Source organism: Conger conger, chromosome 3 (genome assembly GCF_963514075.1).
Source record: "Conger conger chromosome 3, fConCon1.1, whole genome shotgun sequence".
Lineage (NCBI taxonomy): Eukaryota > Metazoa > Chordata > Actinopteri > Anguilliformes > Congridae > Conger > Conger conger.
This window is the reverse complement of record NC_083762.1, coordinates 34,414,667-34,434,471: the sequence shown is the minus strand read 5'-3', so window position 1 is coordinate 34,434,471 and position 19,805 is coordinate 34,414,667. Positions and strand designations below refer to the sequence as shown.

General features: G+C 42.3%; 1 protein-coding gene across 6 annotated transcripts in view; it reads left to right on the top strand.

Annotated features, from left to right (window-relative positions):
• The first annotated feature begins 8,903 nt into the window (after positions 1 to 8,903).
• The window catches only part of LOC133124804 (syntaxin-binding protein 5-like), a 188,408-nt gene continuing 177,506 nt past the window's right edge, over positions 8,904 to 19,805 (top strand). For all 6 annotated transcript variants that reach the window (XM_061236300.1, XM_061236297.1, XM_061236299.1 and 3 more), the window contains exon 1: positions 8,904 to 9,264. In XM_061236300.1, the coding sequence (XP_061092284.1) occupies positions 9,097 to 9,264 (168 nt within the window). In that variant the 5' untranslated portion in view covers positions 8,904 to 9,096. The remainder of the gene's footprint in view (positions 9,265 to 19,805) is intronic.

The following is a 19,805-nucleotide window of genomic DNA, read 5'->3' as shown; positions in this document are numbered from 1 at the left end:
GTCTGGCAAAACTGAGTAACCAGGCAAGAAGGGCCTTGGTCAGGGAGGTGACCATGAACCCAATGGTGACTCTAACAAAGCTTTGGAAGTCCTCTGCAGAGATGGGAGAACCTGCTGGAAGGATGACATTCTCAGTAGCATTCCATCAATCAGGCCTTTATGGTAGAGTGGCTAGACGGAGGCCCCTCTTTAGTAAAAGGCATATGACAGCCCCCTTGGTGTTTGCCAAATGGCATTTAAAAGACTCTGATGAGGTAAAAGATTCTCTGGTCTGATGAGACAAAATTTAACTCTTTGGGCAGAATTCAAGCGCTATCACTGGTTCTCATCACCTGGCTAATATCATCCCTATGGGGAAGCATGATGGTGGCAGCATCATGCTATAGGGGTGATTCTCAGTGGCAGGGACAGGGAGACTGGTCAGAATCAAGGGAAGGATGAATTCAGCCAAGTACAGAGAGGTCCTTGAAGAAAACCTGCTCCAGAGTGCACGCGACCTCAGACTTTTCAGCACGACAATGACTCAGAGCCTACTGTCAAGACAATGCTAGAGTGGCTTTGGGACAAATCTCTGACTGGCCCAGCCAAAGCCCAGATTAAAAAACCTCATAAAACATCTGTGAAGTGACCTGAAGATGACAGATCACAGACTCTTCCCATCCAATCTGACGGAAGAATGGGATAAACTGCCCAAATCCAGCTGTGCAAAGCCCGTAGAGACTTACCCAAGAAGACTCAAAGCTGTCATTTCTACCAAAGGGGCTTCTACGAAGTACTGAATTAAGGGTCTGGATACTTATATGAATGAAAGATTTCAGTCTTTGATTTTTAATAAATTTGCAATTCTGTTTGTTGATGAGGAAGAATGGCAAATTTATCCATTTAAAATTAAATCTATAACACAATAAAGTCTACAAAAAGTGAGTCTGAATACTCCCTGAAGCCACTGTATATAGCAGCATTTTGAAAGCATTGCTGTGCTGGCCACGGGTGGTACAGTGGGTAGCACTGCCGCCTCACAGCAAGGAGGTCCTGGGTTCGAATCCCCGTCGGCCGGGGCCTCTCTGTGCGGAGTTTGCATGTTCTCCCCGTGTCTGCGTGGGTTTCCTCCGGGTACTCCGGTTGCCTCCCACAGTCCAAAGACATGCATGTTAGGCTGATTGGAGAGTCTAAATTGCCTGTAGGTATGAGTGTGTGAGTGAATGGTGTGTGTACCCTGCGATGGACTGGCGACCTGTCCAGGGTGTATTCCTGCCTTTCGCCCAATGTATGCTGGGATAGGGTCCAGCCCCCCTGCGACCCTGTTCAGGATAAGCGGGTTCAGATAATGGATGGATGGATGGATGCTGTGCTGGCGCCATGCATGCAAAATAAAATGTTCCTATACATGCATCACAGCAGAGGATCTAATTAAATTCAATTACATTCAATTCAATAGTGCTTTATCGGCTGAGTAACCTCAGCAGGATCACCAACGAACATTAAAGCATTGAAAGGATAAAATATATAAAACGTGTTAAGAGCACAGATATTGCTTCACAATGTCTCAACTCTTGCTGTGGTTAAAATACATTTCCCATAACTCATTTCCGATAACCACGGAGCTGTGCACACATGGCTGAACACATGAAGTCTCCTCTGACCTTTCCTGGTGCCGTCCGCAGGTGGCTACGTGTAACCATGACAACCAAAACACAGCTCAGCTGCTTCCAGATCCTCAACAACCCCCCAACCCCACCACCACCACCCCACAGAATGGTATCCTATTGGGCCAGGCCAGTAGATGCTCTGGCAGGAATCAGACATAAAGGCAGGTACGCTAGCCATCTTTCTTGACCCTGTGCAGGGATGCAATTCACAGACTCGATCAATACATGCACAAATGCACATACATTGACACGCACACATGAACACACACATGTGCATAAACATACATAGTAAAATGTTTAAGGTTAATTCAGGTCTGAATTTATATTAGCAAAAATGGATGAAATGGAATCACAAGTCTGTTTAAAATGTACTCTGGTTTAACACTGATAATTGCTTCGTACACAATTTACATTGAACAATGAAAAACTAAATCAAAGTCAACTTTTGTATTTTCTTTTGTATCAAACTAATATTTTAATAAACTAATAATTTCTTCTTGAGAAATAAAAAATATTATTTAATATTTTAGTCTCATTACAAGACCAAGACACTTAAGGCACTTTCCTTTCAGTGCATCGAGCTCACCACCGACTCTGGAACCTTCCATGGGTTGTGCCATGCAGATCAAGTAATACAACGGGGGCGGCGCATTGAAGAATCCTGCGTGTGGCCATTTTAAAAGAATCGATTGTCCAGGCGGAGCACTTGCCAGGCCGGTATTGTTTACAATACCAAGCATCATGGAAAAAAGACATTTGTTCCTTTTGGTTTATCTGATCTGGGTGTGTTTGACATTTGTGTGTAGATGAATTGAACTTGTGGTAGCTAGTAATCAGAGTGTGGGTAGGGCCTGATATTGATGTACATTACATTACATTACATTACATTAATGGCATTTGGCAGACGCTCTTATCCAGAGCGACGTACAACAAAGTGCATACCCATAACCAGGGATAAGTGTGCTTAAAGACCCTAGAGGGAAGTATAATTTCAACTGCTACCTGTACAACAAAGATAAGGACCAGGCCTATTTTAATTTTTTTCTTTTTTTTTAAACAAACAAATGAACAAACGAACAACAAAGCAAAAGTGACCAAACTTAACTATCCAAACACTGCTTACCCAGCCAACTAAAAATACCAAAACACAAAGTAAATCACAAAGACAACAATTAAGGTTCACAGGGAGGTAGGGAGGGACGGGGAGAGGTGCTGCTTGAAGAGGTGCGTCTTCAGTTTGCGCTTGAAGGTGGGGAGAGATTCTACAGCTCTGACCTCAACAGGGAGTTTGTTCCACCACCGTGGAGCCAGAACAGACAGTAGCCGTGAGGTGGAAGTTCGGAGAGGGGGAGGCGCCAAGCGGCCTGTGGAGGCTGAACGAAGAGGTCTGGCAGGGGTGTAAGGTCTGATGATTTTTTGTAGGTAAGCTGGGGAAGACCCCTTAACTGCTTGGAAGGCTAGCACCAATGTTTTGAATTTGATGCGAGATGTACATTTTTGATGTACATCATCATGGCTGCATCCGATCCAGTAAAACAGCATATTATTCATATTTATTTGCCTAGACAATACAATGCTGCAGCACAAACTGACTAGCACACATTTATTGTCATACCATCCATGTATACAGCTGGATATCTACAGAAACAATGCAGCTTAAGCACCTTGCTCAAGGGCACAGCAACATCCCACCTGGGATTTGAGCCTGCAATTTTTTTCCGCATACATTATACTCCATCACATCCCATGCACCGCACACTAACAACACATGTTTGGATTGGGGTAGTGAACACATAGCCCTTTTATTTGTTGTCTTCTGCTTCTATTTTTGTTTAAAGCCTCTTGAATAGAAAGCCTGCCACAAGGAGAAAGTTATCTCTCCGTTACTGGAGGGCACTACTGTGGCTGTGGCTCCCTCCAGTGTAGCTTTGATAACGACTGTGGATGGAACCTCTCTGAAATTCCATATCTTCCATATATAAAAATGCCACTCTCGCAGTAAATTCATGTCCTTAGCACTTTACAACTCATAGGCTATGTAAACACTGTCAGTTACTGCGACTGACGACCGCAGTGTGAACATAGCCATAGTTCTCAGAGCATAGTCTGCTAAACAATTTCATGCTGCCTGGATGCCTTAAACGTTTCCACTGTTCAGCTCTCTGTGCTAATATCGCCGGTGACAGCTCATGAAAGCTGCTGAAATATGGGTGATCTTATTATTTGACTTCTTCATTTTTGACATTTTTTGTTCAGGCTGATGGTGCAAAAGAATGAAAGAGATTCTCTTATGTAATGTGAACTGAAGTTTTAAATTTGACTGATCAGCAGGAAAGCTGCAACGCAGAGATGTTCCAGGGATCTGTCCCCCAAGGACCTCCTTACGTCAATCACAAACGCGTGCGGAAGCCCTTTAGACATACGAATGCTCCCTCATACCCTTATCCACACCTCACACACAGAGACGCAGAGCTACAGTCAGATTGATCGATTGATTTATGGTTTCCTGACCTCAGAGGTCTGACTGAATAATAAATAATACATTCCCTTAGGAACCTCAACACCCCCCACCCACCCGTGACCTGAGAGAGGGAAGAAAGAAAAACAAATGAAAGAATCATTAATGATTAACAAGAATTGTCAGATGACAGCACACCAATAGAAAAGAATACAATATCATGAATGGGTTAAATGCTATGTTGCAATTCTCCGATGTGTCCAATACACATGATCGGGCCTGGAACCAGAAGTGTTACTGTACATGATTAGTCAATGATGATGTGCCTTATTTGCGTTTGTATGTATCACTGTGTGTGTTTTTGTGTGTGTGTGCATGCGCCCATATGTGTGGGTGTGTGTGGACATACAGTATCACTCTACATCATTCAACATCATTCAACATACAGGTCTTGTGAAATTGCCCACTCAGATATGTTCCATCAGCTATCTTATCAACACAATCTTAATACATTGTGTTGGGAATCTTCTCCCATTGTGGAAAACAATCCTACAGACCTAAAACAGTGAATGAGGGTTATAATAAATCTAGTCTCAATAGCTCAAATCTATCAACTGTTAAAATGCAATTCTTGAACATTTTAATGATTATTGTTCAATGATTGTTATTGTTCAATGAGTATTGTTCAATGAGCAATCTCTGTCTGTAATTGTTGCTTACTCAACCCCCATAAATAGATTTTAGATTGTCAATAAAAAACAAAAATTGCTTTTGAGCATACATTACTTTATTGTTTTGCAGTGTTCAAATATTTTCTATCCTGAATTGTATTATAATGGATCTAGCATGCGGAACAGTTACTGAACATAATATGCAGACAAGAGTTTAAAGGCACACTGGCAAATGATCTTAAAATTACCTTAAAATTAGTTTTATATAAAGCTGAAGTCATTCCGCAAAGTCAAGGGTGACAGGCTATAATCGAAGGGGTGAGGACATCTCTTTCTGCACAGTACAAGGAAGACATCAAAGAATAACTGAGGTTTTCCAGAATAATCCTCAGCTGTAGCATGCTAGCGGCCGAGGCCACTCTCTCATTACATGTCATTTGGCTGACGCTCTTATCCAAAGAGACTTACAGTTGATTAGTCTAAGTAGGAGACAATCCTCCCATGGAGCAATGTGGGGTTAAGGGCCTTGCTCAAGGGTCCAATGGCTGTGCAGATCTTATTGTGGCTACACCGGGGATTGAACCCCGACCTTGCGGGTCCCAGGCATGTAGCGTAGTGGTTAAGGTAAATGACTGGGACACGCAAGGTTGGTGGTTTTAATCCCAGTGTAGCCACAATAAGATCCACACAGCTGTTGGGTCCTTGAGCAAGGCCCTTAACCCTGCAATGTGCCAGGCAGGGGAGGATTGTCTCCTGGTTAGTCTAATCAACTGTACGTCACTCTGGATAAGAGCGTCTGCCAATAATAATAATAATAATAATAATAATGTACCTTAACCACTACGCTACAGGCCGCCCTTCGTAGACTCTCCATTGGTGAACTCCACCTGAGTCAGATACATTGTTTTGGATTCAAATACTTTTCTATGTTTATCAAGCTTGTCTGGTGAAGTGAAACCAATGAAATTCTCTGAAAAAGTGTGAACTACCTTCTGGTTCATTGGCACAATTACACCAGGAAGGATCAACCGAGCACAGAAAAGTATTTGAATCCAAAACACGTATTTACCAAGGTGTACCATACCTGGGTCAAAAGCCTCTCCCAGCCTCACTGCTGCCCGGCCTTTAATGAGATTTGAATGTCTGTCAGACATCGATCCATTACCTTTTCGCACTGCTTCTTCTGTCTTGTTAAAATAAACACGACCTTTCTATAAAGCGTTTCAAACAGTCTTCCTAAAAACCTTCCTGATCCTAATGAGCAAGTGGGGCCTAATCTTAGTTTACTAAGGGCGTTGCCTCATGTCTGACTTGATAAAAGGTTTGTTATTTAATATTTAGTTCATTTCAGGCAATTTCAAATTTCTATACTTGGGCTGATGTTCTTCTATCTGTATTCTGTCCACTAATCTGTATTTATTGTAGTATAAAGGACTGTGAAATTAATTAATGCATGTGTATATACACTCACTGAGCACTTTATTAGTAGAACTACTTATTTATGCGATTATCTAATCAGCCAATTGTGTGGCAGCAGTGCAATGCATACAATCATGTAGATACCGGCCAGGAGTTTCAGTTAAGGTTCACGTCAACCACCAGAATGGGGAAATAATGTGATCTAAGTGACTTTGACCATGGAATGATTGTTGGTGACAGACAGCGTAAACTGCTGATCTCCTGGGATTTTCATGCACAACAGTTTCTAGAGTTTGCAGAAAATGGTGTGAAAAACAACAAAAAAACATCCTGTTGGGTGTCTCGGTGGCGCAGCCTGTAGAGCACTGACCGCATGCTCATTGCGAGCCTCGACGTCCGCGGTTCGAATCCGACCGTCTGACATTTGTCGCATGTCTTCCCCTCTCTCTCGCCCCCATTCTTCCTGTCTCTCTATACTACTGTCCAATAAAGCTGAAAAAGGCCGAAAAAATATCTTAAAAAAAACAAAAACATCCTGTTAGCAGAAGTTCTGTGGGAAGAAATGCCTTGTTAATTAGAGAGGTCCGAGGAGAATACATTACAACGGTGGTATGCAGAAGAGCATCTCTGAACGCACAACCCGTCAAACCTATAAGTGGATAGGCGACAGCAGCAGAAGACTTAATAAGTCTAAAACATAAGTCTAATAAATACCTAATAAAGTGTTCACTCAGTGTACTTATTACACATTTGTTTTGGTTGCCTGTCTGGGCAATGGATCTTTTTTCTTATGAATTGTCCAGTCTAGGCGTGATAGTAGCTACACACACTTGAAATGCAGTCAAACGCAGTAACAAACACCACCTGTCATGCTTAAATGTGCTTGTTACCATTTAGGAATAGGACCATGATCACGTAGTTGCTGTTGATGAGAATCCACAGAGGAAATCACAGTTATGTTTTCTTAAGAATATGACGTTGAACTTTGGCTGTTGTAATAATTATAATTTCCACAGCGCTTTGAGAACGCTACAGCTCCCTCTTGTCTTCCGTTAATTCCCTAGTTTGTGGTTCTCTCTGGCCCACCCGACGTGCTTCCTGTCCTAATCCACGACGGCGAGGTTTAAATTGCTAGATTAACCACACCCACACCCCCAGGTGGTGCGATGAAGAGGATTATTTTGCCTTTTAGCTGCCGCACCCTGCATCATATCTCATCTATACCGCATGGATCCTTTTCTTCCTCACGTACTCCCGAAGTGCAATAAAAGATAAAGTCATACAGAGCAATTTCACAAAACACACGGGATGGCCTGATTGCGTTGCCATTTAACAGCAACAACGAGAACTACAGCAATAATAAAAACTAAAGTAATAATAACTATACATTGTTGGCGTTTTTTTCTTTGTGTTTCCCATATACGCAACTTATTGCATGTCAGTATTCTAGTTATTAGATGATTTTCTGATTGTTCTGAACGATGTTTTCTTTTTTCTTGGCGCAGTATTTTAAAAAGCCAATTAAACGAGCTAATGCAGTCTCCATGACAAAGCGCTGAGAAGTAGTAGGTTGATGGTGTAGCATAGCTTACTACTGTAGGTTACACAAAGTTCCCTTCTGTGCGGTGTGTCCCATGACTACGAGGCTGTGAAACCGACTTAATGGATAGGCATTGGCCACAGGAGTTGGGAAAACCATAGTCTGTAAGCACAGCCGCTGTCGATATACGGTGCAACATCAACCATCTAACTTAATTTTGAATTGTTATAACCGCGATTAATTGCACAGCTGTCAACTGCAAACAGCTGGGAAAGGTTATAGCCAGCCAATCGGCAGAAGGTCTAGCCATACTGCGTCCAGACGTGGTATTTACCTCAGGGCTAGAACAATGGGCCAATGCGGTGTCTGCCTAGAGAACTGTCTTGGGTTGAAAAATACAATAAGAAATAAACATACATAAATAAATTTAGTTTCAAACATACAATGATATACTGAACCGAAAGTAGTGCACAATGCATTCATTTTAAAATCACCAGTTAAATGACTGGAGTTCTTTCAATTTGCCCAATCGCAGCATGGAAAGGGCGGGGAGACTACAGACGGGTATAGAGGCGGAGCACAGGCGTTAGACTTCAGTACCGTGGACAGCGCCTCGCGCTTCACTGCAGGAAATGTGAATCGGGATTTTTTTGTTTACTCCGGACCGACTCCTATCGACATGAAAACAATATTGAGTGCGCAAATTCTAAAACTTCCTTCTTCGACGCGTGCGTTTTATATTTGAGCGACGGAAACAAGCTTTATGGAGTTGCAGTTTTTATATGTGTGCGTTAGGGGTGTGATTATAAAATCCCATGGGCGAAACATAAAGGATTAATTAAGTAAAGCTTTTAAACCTTTTGCATTAGTTTAAGGAATATTTCATTTAGATAACCGCTTCTTATAACGTTCACAAACAAATTTGTGTATATTATTTTATTTATGTGGTTTTAAAAGGGCGCATTATCATGTTGTTAAAAACATAAAGTTTCCCAACCTCGAACCTGCAGTGTATTAGAATGTATCCATAGCTAAATACACATATATTTATATATATATTTGTATTTTTCGTTTTATTTATAATCCCCTTGTGACAGCTGCCATATGGAACTCTGTTGTTTTGATTACATAAACCTTCTGAAAAAGATGAAGTCTCTCCACTACTTTTTGAATTGTACTTGGAAGCGTAGGGGAGCGTAGTGGCGCGAGGATCTGCAGGCGAAGCGTGTTTTACTCGCAGGAGACTCCTGAATCTTCTAGTCTCCTCGCCAATGTAATTAATTTTGGATCCAAGACGAATTTTATCTAGGTTTGCTTTATTTTTTCAAAAAAATATTTTGGTATATCCCTTCTTCCAAAATGAGGAAGATTCGGAAGGTTTTGGACGGACTGACAACCTCCTCCCCAGGCAACACCGGCGGAGCCCCACTGTCCAGCAGCACAGCCGGCACGCCAACCGCAGCGCCAGCTCCCAGAGAAATAGAAGTACAGGAGACGTTGGTATCTGAAAACTTTCACATTTGTAAGGTGAGTTTCGACATAGTTTATTACATTATTTATTTATCTATGTGTTTATTTACATCGGCTTTGGTTGAACTATTGTCCGTTAAAGTCAAGAGATGTGTATTGCACATTTCGACGATTGGCACGTTGTCTTAAAATGTGCTGCCTCTGGCGATTAAAAGCTTACAATCACACTCCGGGCAACCGCATTTTGTGACCAATTCTATACTGTAAACTGAAAGTTTCGCTGGTGAAACCGTGAGGCCCTCCTAACCATAAAAACCATTCCCCTGCACCCCGAAGTGAGCAACACGCTCGAGTACAATACAGCACATTGACTTGGTTTTATAAGATAATAATAATAATAATAATAATAATAATAATAATAATAATAATAATGTGGTGGTGGGCTAACAATTCACTTTGCTTCCCAGCAGCGCACCGCACGTCTAACAGATGGATCTGTGTTATTGTCCTTTGAACATTTGTGTGTGGCGTTCTGTAGATATTAGCCTAAATGGATGTCGTCTTTTCGCTTTGCTTACCTACAGGAAGATTTGTGTAATATAGGTTATTAGTATTTACAGTATCACATGTCAGCGACAGTCAATATCCCTCCAGCAGGGTCCCATTATCCCGCTTTACTGCCTAAATCTGGGCAGCAGAAACGCCTGTTCACGCGACAGGCTCCCGCGTTCAGCTCTTTGCCTCATCCATTCAAACATTTCATCTCCGTGTGTTGGTCTCAAGCCACGCTCTCGGTTCAGTGGCGGGCTGAAACCTTTCTAGGGTTCCTCAGCCCTCGCTGTATTTCTGAAACGATGCGGATCCAATCTCATGAACCAGGGACCTCTATCTGCAGTGAGCAAAACTTAGTGCCTAATAAAACTGACGACATAATTACCCTGCCACACTTGAATAAAAAAGTGACGGTCATGCAGTTCATGTGGTTTTCGTTTGGGGTTATTTTTAGAAGCAGGAGCGCCCTTTGCTCATCTATAGGGCGCTCACTACAGCGATTATTTCTCGGCTTTCGGGAGCGAATTTTTCAATCTGGAATGAATTATTTATTTCAGAATGAATGAGCCGAAAGCAGTCTGAGCGGAGTGCCAGGGAGGAGGGCGAGAGCAAACGGGAGGGGGAAATTGTAAAACGGAAGGCGTCAATTGGCTTCCAGCTAACAGTTGCGGCAGAGTGGTCGGGGCGTGGAGACTGAGAAAGAACTGGAATGAACTGCTGGTCACTGGTTACACGTGGATTCTGTCTATGTGGAGTCGGTTAACGTTGCTTTAGAGCTAGCTTTTGCATCACACATTTACTATCTACATCAGTCTTGAGAGTTATTCCATCCCATCTGTAGAACTTTCATGAACAGAACTTCAATGTTTATAAAAAGAATGCACTCCCCTCTTGTAAGGATAGGCCAAGAGGGGAGTGCATTTTATTCTCTCTCTCTCTCTCTCTCTCTCTCTCTCTCTCTCTCTCTCTCTCTCTCTCTCTCTCTCTCTCTCTCTCTCTCTCTCTCTCTCTCTCTCTCTCCTCTCTCTCTCTCTCTCTCTCTCTCTCTCTCTCTCTCTCTCTGTGTGAGCTTTATTTTGTATTTTTATCCTTACCGATATTTGCATCATCATTACCACGTGATACAGGTATTCCTTATTTTAATTAACAACGTATTTTAAAATAAATAAATAAACATGCTTAAAATAATAAAGTCCCCACTCCACATGCACAGAAATAGCTGTAGGTTATTTGTTGTTCCTGTTTCCCGGAAGTAATGAGTTATTTGCCCGAGGGGTTAAGGGTCTGTAAAGACGCTGTGCTTCATTAAGGCGGTCTGTGCTTCATTGATTTGATTGTTGTTCCGGAACTTCAGTGGCATGGTGAACAAGGGTAATGACATAATTCAGTTTTGCTCAGCTTGACATCCTGAAGTTATTCTCGCACACGCCCACATTTGAATACTTTAATTCATGTCCGCATACCAAAATAACAATAAAGGACATAAACAATATCGTCACTTACTACTAGTCTACGGACATTACCAAGGCTAACAAATAAAAAAAGATATTCTGTGATATGTTCTTGATTATGGTGCAAACAGTGAGGTGACTTGAGAGTTTGAAAACCGGATTGGAAGAAGTCTAGATGGTAGGACCTGTAATCTTGCTTTAACTGCGTAAATGACAATATCCTCATCAATTGCAGTATTATTAAGGATATAATGAGACACTGAGTGATCAACAGAGGGAGCACACACACACACACACACACACACACACACACACAAACAAACACACAATTCACTCATATACATATTCAAGTATGCATAGAAAATTTATTTCATAAAGGTCACATTTCAACTGACAATGGTAGCTATAATAAAGTCACTGAAGCAACCTGTTTCTAATCTGACTTGGATGAAGAAAAAGGGGAATGTGCAACACCGATGTGTGTGTAATGGAAGAGGAGATACAGATTTAGGAATCCCTTTGCTTTGTTATTCTGGAGTAAAGGAGGTGTTTTATTATTGTTCTTTTGGGGGCGGGGGGTTTCAGGGGGAGGGGGTTCTGCACAGGAAGGACTACAGAGGAAGTCCCTGCTTTGTGGCCAAAGTTCTCCAGGGAAATTTCCCTGTTTGATGTATGGAGCAGAGCAATCCCTTCTCTTTCGCTGCGCACACGCTTCTGCTAAGCACATAACTGACTCGGCCTTCCAAGCTATTAATTGCAACGTGGGTGTCTTCGAGTACCGTGTCGCCGAGCCAGTGGTCCCCGTGCACTTGTTAATTCTCCGTAATGCTCCCTATTACCCCCTGCCCTGGAGAAAAAGGTGACATGTCACTGAGTAATATTGTCACTTTTTTTTCCTCTCTCTGAAATGTTTTATGTCTGTTCAGAGCTACCAGAATCCCTGGCTCGTGAGTCGCTAGAGCAGGGGTGGGCTAATCTGGTCCCGGAGGTTTTTGTTTCCACCTATTACCCTTGCTAATGAGCTAGCCAGTTGTATGCACCGAAACTGGTTCACTCATAGATCAGATCACAGTATAGGGGCACAAGAGCAGTCTTCACCTGCCATTTGTGTGCTTATTAAGAATGTAGCTAAAATGTCGGATGGCGTAAATGTTAGAGCTAATTCCGTAATTAAGGCCTGAAGTTGGCAAGAGAACTAGAAATAGATATGGCCCTTGTTACCCACTCCTGCTCTGGAGACATGTATTGCATTAAGGTTTTGGATTTACAAGCTTTAGGAGCCCTTCAGCCATGTTGTCTCTGGGGATGGAGCCTAATAGAATCTGTGGGGGTGTGACCTGTCCATCATGCCTCAGTGTTCTTGACGGCTGCCACTGTCCACACTACAAGGCAGGAACCAGGCCACAGCAAGCTAAACCCCACCCACCTGTCAATGGTGGCTTCTGAGTTTTATATTTAGCCCTTGTGTGAGATAATGGTGAGAAAACTGTGTGCACCGTTACCACTCGCAGACAAGCTGGTGATCCCAACCTGGGTAAAATACATAATTGTTTTGGATTCAAATACTTTTCTGTGCTTGCTTGATTTTGCCCGATGCAACTCAGGCAATGAAGAGGAACCAGGGTTTTTTGAAAGTATTAAATAGCTTTCAATACACCAGACAAGCTCAGTAAAGCATAGAAAAGTAAGTAAGCATTTTATCAAGGTATCTGGTCACATCCCTCTTCCTGAAAAACACACATCTAAAAGCAGGTCCTTCTTATGGGCAACTCCAGCTCTGGCACCACAGTTCGAGTTTGAGTGTTCACTCTCGGGAAAAAATGGTTTCAGAAGGAACCCTGTGATTCCATAGAATAACCCTATCTAGTTAAAGGAATCTTTGTCAGGCAAAATTATTCTTTGTCTGTGAGGTTTCACAATTCACACCTATGATATGAGGATTCCATAAAGAACAAAAAAGGGTTCCTCTATGGAGACAAGCAAAAGAACAGGCCTCCAGACTAGTGGTTATGGTACTGGGACTGGGACCTGGAAAGTTGGAGGTTCTAGCCACGATAACATCTGCACAGCTTTTGGGCCCTTGTGCAAGGCCCTTAACCTCGCATTGCTCCAGGGTGGATTGTCCCCTGCTCAGTCTAATAACAGTGTCAGCTAAATAACTGTGAAAAACAACACTTTTTCTGTGTAGTGTAGACATGGAGACAGAGCCAGAGAGACTGGCTCTCTAACTGTAATTAAACGGCTGGACATTACAGCACCCCAGCACTTACTTCCGATGCCCTCGCACTGGCGCTCGGCCAAAAGTGCGCTAATGACGGACAGCAGCGGTCAAAACCCGCGAGAGGCGCTCGGCTTTCCGCTACGCCGAGCTCACCTCTCCATCAGTGCTCGCTGAGTGGCAGTGTGCCGCTCCTGGCACAACACTCCCCCGGAGGAAAAAAAGCCAGGCTCGTTTTGGGTTTCCTTATCACCACGCCTCTCAGGTTCCTCCTTATCTCTGTGGCGGTGGGTGAAAATATTAGGATTTATTTTTCCTTTCTGATCCAAGCTGCCCTGTGTCCACTGAAAAAATAAAATAAGTCTCAACAAGTTCAATTGAAGTATTTTAGTCTTGTATTTAGACTCATTTCTAAATATCAGACTACATTTCTTATTTCTATTACTTTTTTGCAAAATAAAACAAATACACTGCCAATGAGGCGAGACAGTTGAGGCAAGACAGTTTCAACTCCTTTCCAGATTTGCAGATTTGGTGAGAAAAACAGTAACTTAATACAAGCTCATTTTTTCTACATGAGGAGAAAAAGAAGACATTCATTTTCATTGGCTGGGTTGCCCCAGAGTCCCAGATTGATGGAGGATATGCTGTGGAGTGCTGAGAGCCCTTAATTAAACTCCATTACAGAGCGCACTGAATCACTGTGGCCGCCTTCTGATCTGCAGTGACAACACACAGGGAGAGAAAATGATGGCGTCAGTCACCTGTGTTGCTGGGGAAGTTTGGCGCTCCCAGAAGTCATGTCCCTCCCATCTTTCCTCTGAGGAATGCCATTCCTGTGCCTAGGACAGGGGTGCACAACTCCGGTCCTCGAGGGCCGGTCTGTGTCCTGCTGTGTCAGAGAGGCCCCGGCCAACGGGGATTCAAACCCAGGACCTCCTTGTTGTGAGGCGGCAGTGCTACCCACTGCACCATCCGTGCCGCCTCAGATAAGATATGATTGAATCAATTAAATAATTAAGACCAGAAGTTGGCACAAAATCCAGAAACGGATCAGCCTGTGTGGTGCACCCCTGGCCTTTACTCTTCCCCTGTCCCCTGACACTTCATGAACATTGTTGCTGATCTAGGACCAGTTTTCTCTTTTAGCCCATAATAGATAAGGTTAGGTCTGGACAGGGGAACACTGATCACTGATCTGCAGCCGTACGCTCAGTAACTTCATGGACACGGGCCCTGTTTTCTGTGGCCGGTGAGGCTCTATGCTCATAGCATCTCTGCCAGCGTGGATCCATACCAGGCTGAGACAAAATAGCGTGAAATCAGGAGAGGGGTTTCTGTCATCCCCTGCCGTCTGTGAGTTTTTTTTCTCTCGCTTCCGTTCAGCTGAGTGAAAGCTCATGCCAGTGATGCACAGTGGCATCAGTCACGGCGAGGTGTTAGACGTGTCAGTCATCCACACGGGTGGGGAACGGGGGGCAGAACCCGATCTTAAAGCTTTCCTGCACTGCCTTTTTCACAGGCTCTACCCTTTCAGCACCTTCTGATGCCCACGTGTTTCATCAGATTTCACCCATTGCCTCATTCACTCATTTTGTAATTAGATATATTTTGTGGAAACTACTCTCATTACAGTATTTAATTACATTAGCCCCTGTAACAGTACTGTTTTGACAATGCTTAAATCACAGTGCACATCTTGCAGTGCAGTCTGCACTTTGACCTCATATTCATTGTTTCATTTCGAATCCAATGTGCTGGAGTACAGAGCCAAAAGAAAGTAAATTGTACAACCGTCCAAATACTTATGGACTGCACTGTATGTTTAACGTAGGTAAACAAATAGTACGTAGATGTAGTACGTTTTATGTGTCAAACAGGCGCATTGGGCTGGAAGTATGCAGTATGCCTGCTTAAGTGAGCCATCGCAAGGTGCTCTTTTTTCCTTAAAGAGGCAGTTGACCCCCTGGAAATGAAATAGGGGGCGACATGGCTCAGGCAGTAAGAGCAGTCATCTGGCAGTCGCAGGGTTGCCAGTTCGATCCCCCGCCCGGACTGTGTCGAAGTGTCCCTGAGCAAGACACCCAACCCCCAAATGCTCCTGACGAGCTGGTCGGCACCTTGCATGGCAGCCAATCACCGTTGGTGTGTGAGTGTGTGTATGAATGGGTGAATGAGAAGCATCAATTGTACAGCGCTTTGGATAAAGGCGCTATATAAATGCCAACCAAATGAAAGTATTTTTCCACTTACCCAGAGTACTATGTATCCAGAGACAAAAATCACCATTGCCTTCTGTGACAAACACCCGTACAAAATAATTGCTCTTCTGGGAGAAATAAAAGATGTACTGGAACCTCCCACACAACTTTCCCATTGCATCCTGGGAAGCTTTGTGCAACATCACGCTCACTAACATCTGGATTCATTCAAACGTCAACTGCCACCACAGGTGGAATATCACAGTATGCATTTTACTCTAACGTGTCACCAGAAGTACATCAATATCCCTGCATCTAGTGAAGATATTAAATCCACTAAACAGGAGTTTTTAACGCCTTTAAGCTCTGATTCATACGCAAAATGCGATTAGCAGGCAGTCCCCTTTGCTGATTGTGTAATGAGCTGTAGCCTTAGTAAATAAGACGTTAATTTCAGGCAGACTGTGAATGCACCAACATCAGGCTGAGTTTTGTGCTGCAAATTTTATGTATGTAAATCTGGCTAATAATCAGCACTCATCATAGGCATATAGGCAGAGCCAGCAAGGGGCAAAAACCTCCCCGTGACTGTCACTGGTTTGAATAGTGATGCATCGTAGATCAAGTAAGCTCTCATTACTATTTCATTATTTCAGAATAAATAATGTCAGCAAATTACAATGCATTATTGTTTCCCGACAACAGAAAGACCTGCAAAGGTATTTAGCCAAACTGAACTCAGTGGTCTGCACAGGGTGTTTTTGGAGATTTAAAATGCCAAAATGAATCAAAAGCCTAGAATCAAGACTACTGAAAGCTTTCTTATGCATCTACTAAGGAAGTGATTGAATGCACTTGACTAATTAGAAACAGCTGGCCAACTGTCCAATTCATTTTGGCCTCTAGAATGGGGAGACGATGTATAGAGAGGGATGTAATTCCTACATGGATCACCCATTTTTCAGCTCTGCAGATATTTGTGAGAGACTGCAGCATTATGTTTGTAAAGAGGTAGTAGGAGGGATCTTATCTGAACAGGGTATTATGGGAAGTGGAGTCTTACAAAGATTGGTGCTGGGGCCACTGCTTTTCCTCCTGTACGTAAATGCCCTTGACAGGGACATTGAAAGTACATTCATTCAATTGAACAATTTTTTTTACTTTTTTGAAGTTTGTCTTGGTTGCTTACAATGATATATCCCAGTAAATATATTATTGTCAGATTTTTTGAGTCATGGTTTTGTTGATTGTAGAAGAGTAAAACACGAATGAATAGAGTTTCTGTAAAGCGTACTTATTTACTCTTACTTAAGTAATTTTCGGTTTCAATTTTTCCATTTATTTTGTTCAGATGAATTTTCACCACAGTAGCAGTACTCTTATTGAAGTGGAACTTTCCATCTCTCCTCATTTTCAGTTCACAGTTTGGAATAAAAATAAATTGGACGAGTGATTGCAGATTCAGAGCATACAATCAAAATGTACAGTATAAATACCACTCAGTCAGCCTTTTTGCCTTTTCTTGCAATCTTTGTGTATTTGTTTTTCATCATCCACTTCATGGCTTTCAAGCAATTTTACAGACCTACTAATCAAATATGGTCTGCTGACTAGTTTCACAGGTGTTGAGAGATGCTCAGGTACCACTGATTAAACAATATACCCTGAACTTGGATAATCTACTGCAATTTCAAAGGAACTTCCCTAACATGAACATGCCTGTTGGCTAATCAACAATGCTATTTCATGTTTATAGTATTGTTACTTCTGGATACAGTGATTACCATCCCCTCCAAAAGTATTGGAACAGCAAGGTCAATTCCTTTGTTTTTGCTATAAACTGAAGACAATTGAGTTTGAGATCAAAAGATGTACATGAGATGACATCTGAATTTCAGCTTTTTTCTTCCTGATATTTTTTATCTAGATTTGTTAAACAACTTAGAACATATCATCTTTTGTATCAGACCACCAAATTTTTAGGTGAGCAAAATTATTGGAACATCTGATTGACTGGTGTTTCTTGTTGCCCTGATGTGTCCTATTACATTGACTGGTTATACAAGAAATAGTTCTGAATGTCTACTCTTGTTTTTAGCCTTGGGGTTTGCCTATGAAGACTGCAATTGTGTTAGAAAAGATAAACTAACATGAAGACCAGAGAGCTGCCTTTGGGAAAAAAGAGAGCCATTTTGAAGCTTAGAAAAGTGCACAATGCACAAGCATTGAGGATAGCTTGTACAACAACTTGGAATGTCCTGAAAAAGAAAATAAATGCTGGCTTACTGAGCAACAGTCATTGAACCAAGGAAAACAACAGCAGTTGATGACAGAAAGATTCTGAGAACTGTGAAGATAAACCCCAAAACAATAGCCAGTGACATCAGACAGTGGAGGAAGTGTCATGGCTTGGGCTTGCATGGCTGCTTCTGGAGTGGGCTCACTAATCTTTATTGATGATGTAACTCATGATGGTAGCAGCAAGATGAATTCAGAAGTCTACAAAAACATTCTGTCTGCCAACTTACAGAGAAATGGGGGGGAATTGGGAGGAACTTCATCATGCAGCAAGACAGCTTCATCATGCCCCACACCCCGAAACAAACAACAACTGAAAGAGGCTGCAGTAAAAGCCTGGAAGAGCATCACAAAGAAGAATGCAACAGTTTGGTGATGTCAGTGGGTTGATGCAGTTATTGCAAGCAAGGGATATGCTACCAAATATTAAATATTATTTACTTGCATTTACCTAAATACTCTCTGTTCCATTACTCTTGCTGACCTAAAAATGAGGCGGTTTGATAGCAAAGGTGCTATGTTCTAAGTAGTTTAACACATTTAGCTGTAAATTTCCAGGAAATAAAAGCTGACAATCAGAACTCTTGTCTCGTGTTCATCTTATTATCTCAACCCCAAATGTATTCCGCATTTTGCAAAAACATAGGAATTGGCCTTGTTGTTTCACTTTTGGAGGGGACTGTACAAATTGTAGTACTTGTGCTCCTCATAGCAAAATATTAGTTCTCTGAAGCAATAAGAACACCTGCGTCAAGGACAGATCAGCCAACAAGTGCATCCAAGTGTGATAGGCCGATGATAGACCAATTAATTGAAGTACCTCTTCAAGGTCAGAAAGACTAATGAAAAACAGCTGCCTGAAGGACAAATAAGATTACAGTTTAAAAACCTGTTATGTCATGTCAAGGACAGACAGAACAAAGAAATATCTGCTTCTAGGATATATGTAATAAACTAATGTTGATTCAATGAGTGATAATCATTGCTCAGGGGCATATGCATCCTATGAAAGGTTTGCTTCTTGAGTATGAAGACAAATGCAAACTTCCACCTCAATGTCAGACAACTGAGAAGCACAGTTCCACTGTCTCACTCTTTCAAATGAAACATCTTGTATTTTTTTAATGATTCCTAGGCTTCCTTGTTTAATCTCACATACAGAACAAGGAGCAGCCCAGTGACAAGAGAACCCCTCAGCCTCCCCTTGGCTGAAACATTGTAAAATAAATCATTTTTTTTGTAGGGCTGGCCCAATTTTTCTTTAGCCCTGATGCTTTGTGCATCCAACCATAATTATGTTTCCTTGTAAACCACTAGCTGTCCCAGATGGAAAGAAATACGGCCAGGTGCTTCCCTCCTAGTGATTCACCCCGACAATTTTCTACAATTCTACACGCTGCATGACTTTTGTATTTACTGGCAATGCAATCTTTTTACCCCCCGGTTTGCAATGGCTAATCTAAATTTTAGGCCTGTTCCTCTGTGAGTTTGGAAGGGTTGAATCTTCTGATACACATACAGGCACCTGCTGTGCATTAGACTGGACATACAGTAGCAGCAGGGATGCAGAACTATGCAGGTGGCTCAGTGGGAGTATCGATATACACTCAGTGACCACTTTATTACAGTAGGTATTTATTAGACTTATTTGTTAGAGTTATTGGTCTTCTGCTGCTGTACCCCATCCACTTTAAGGTTCGATATGTTGCATGTTCAGAGATGCTCTTCCGCATACCATTGTTATAACCCGTGGTTATTTGAGTTACTGTCGCCTTCCTGTCAGCTTAAACCTGTCTGGCCATTCAACTCTAACCTCTCTCATGAACAAGGTGTTTTCACCCACAGAACTGCCACTGAATGTGTCACTGAGTGGCCTGT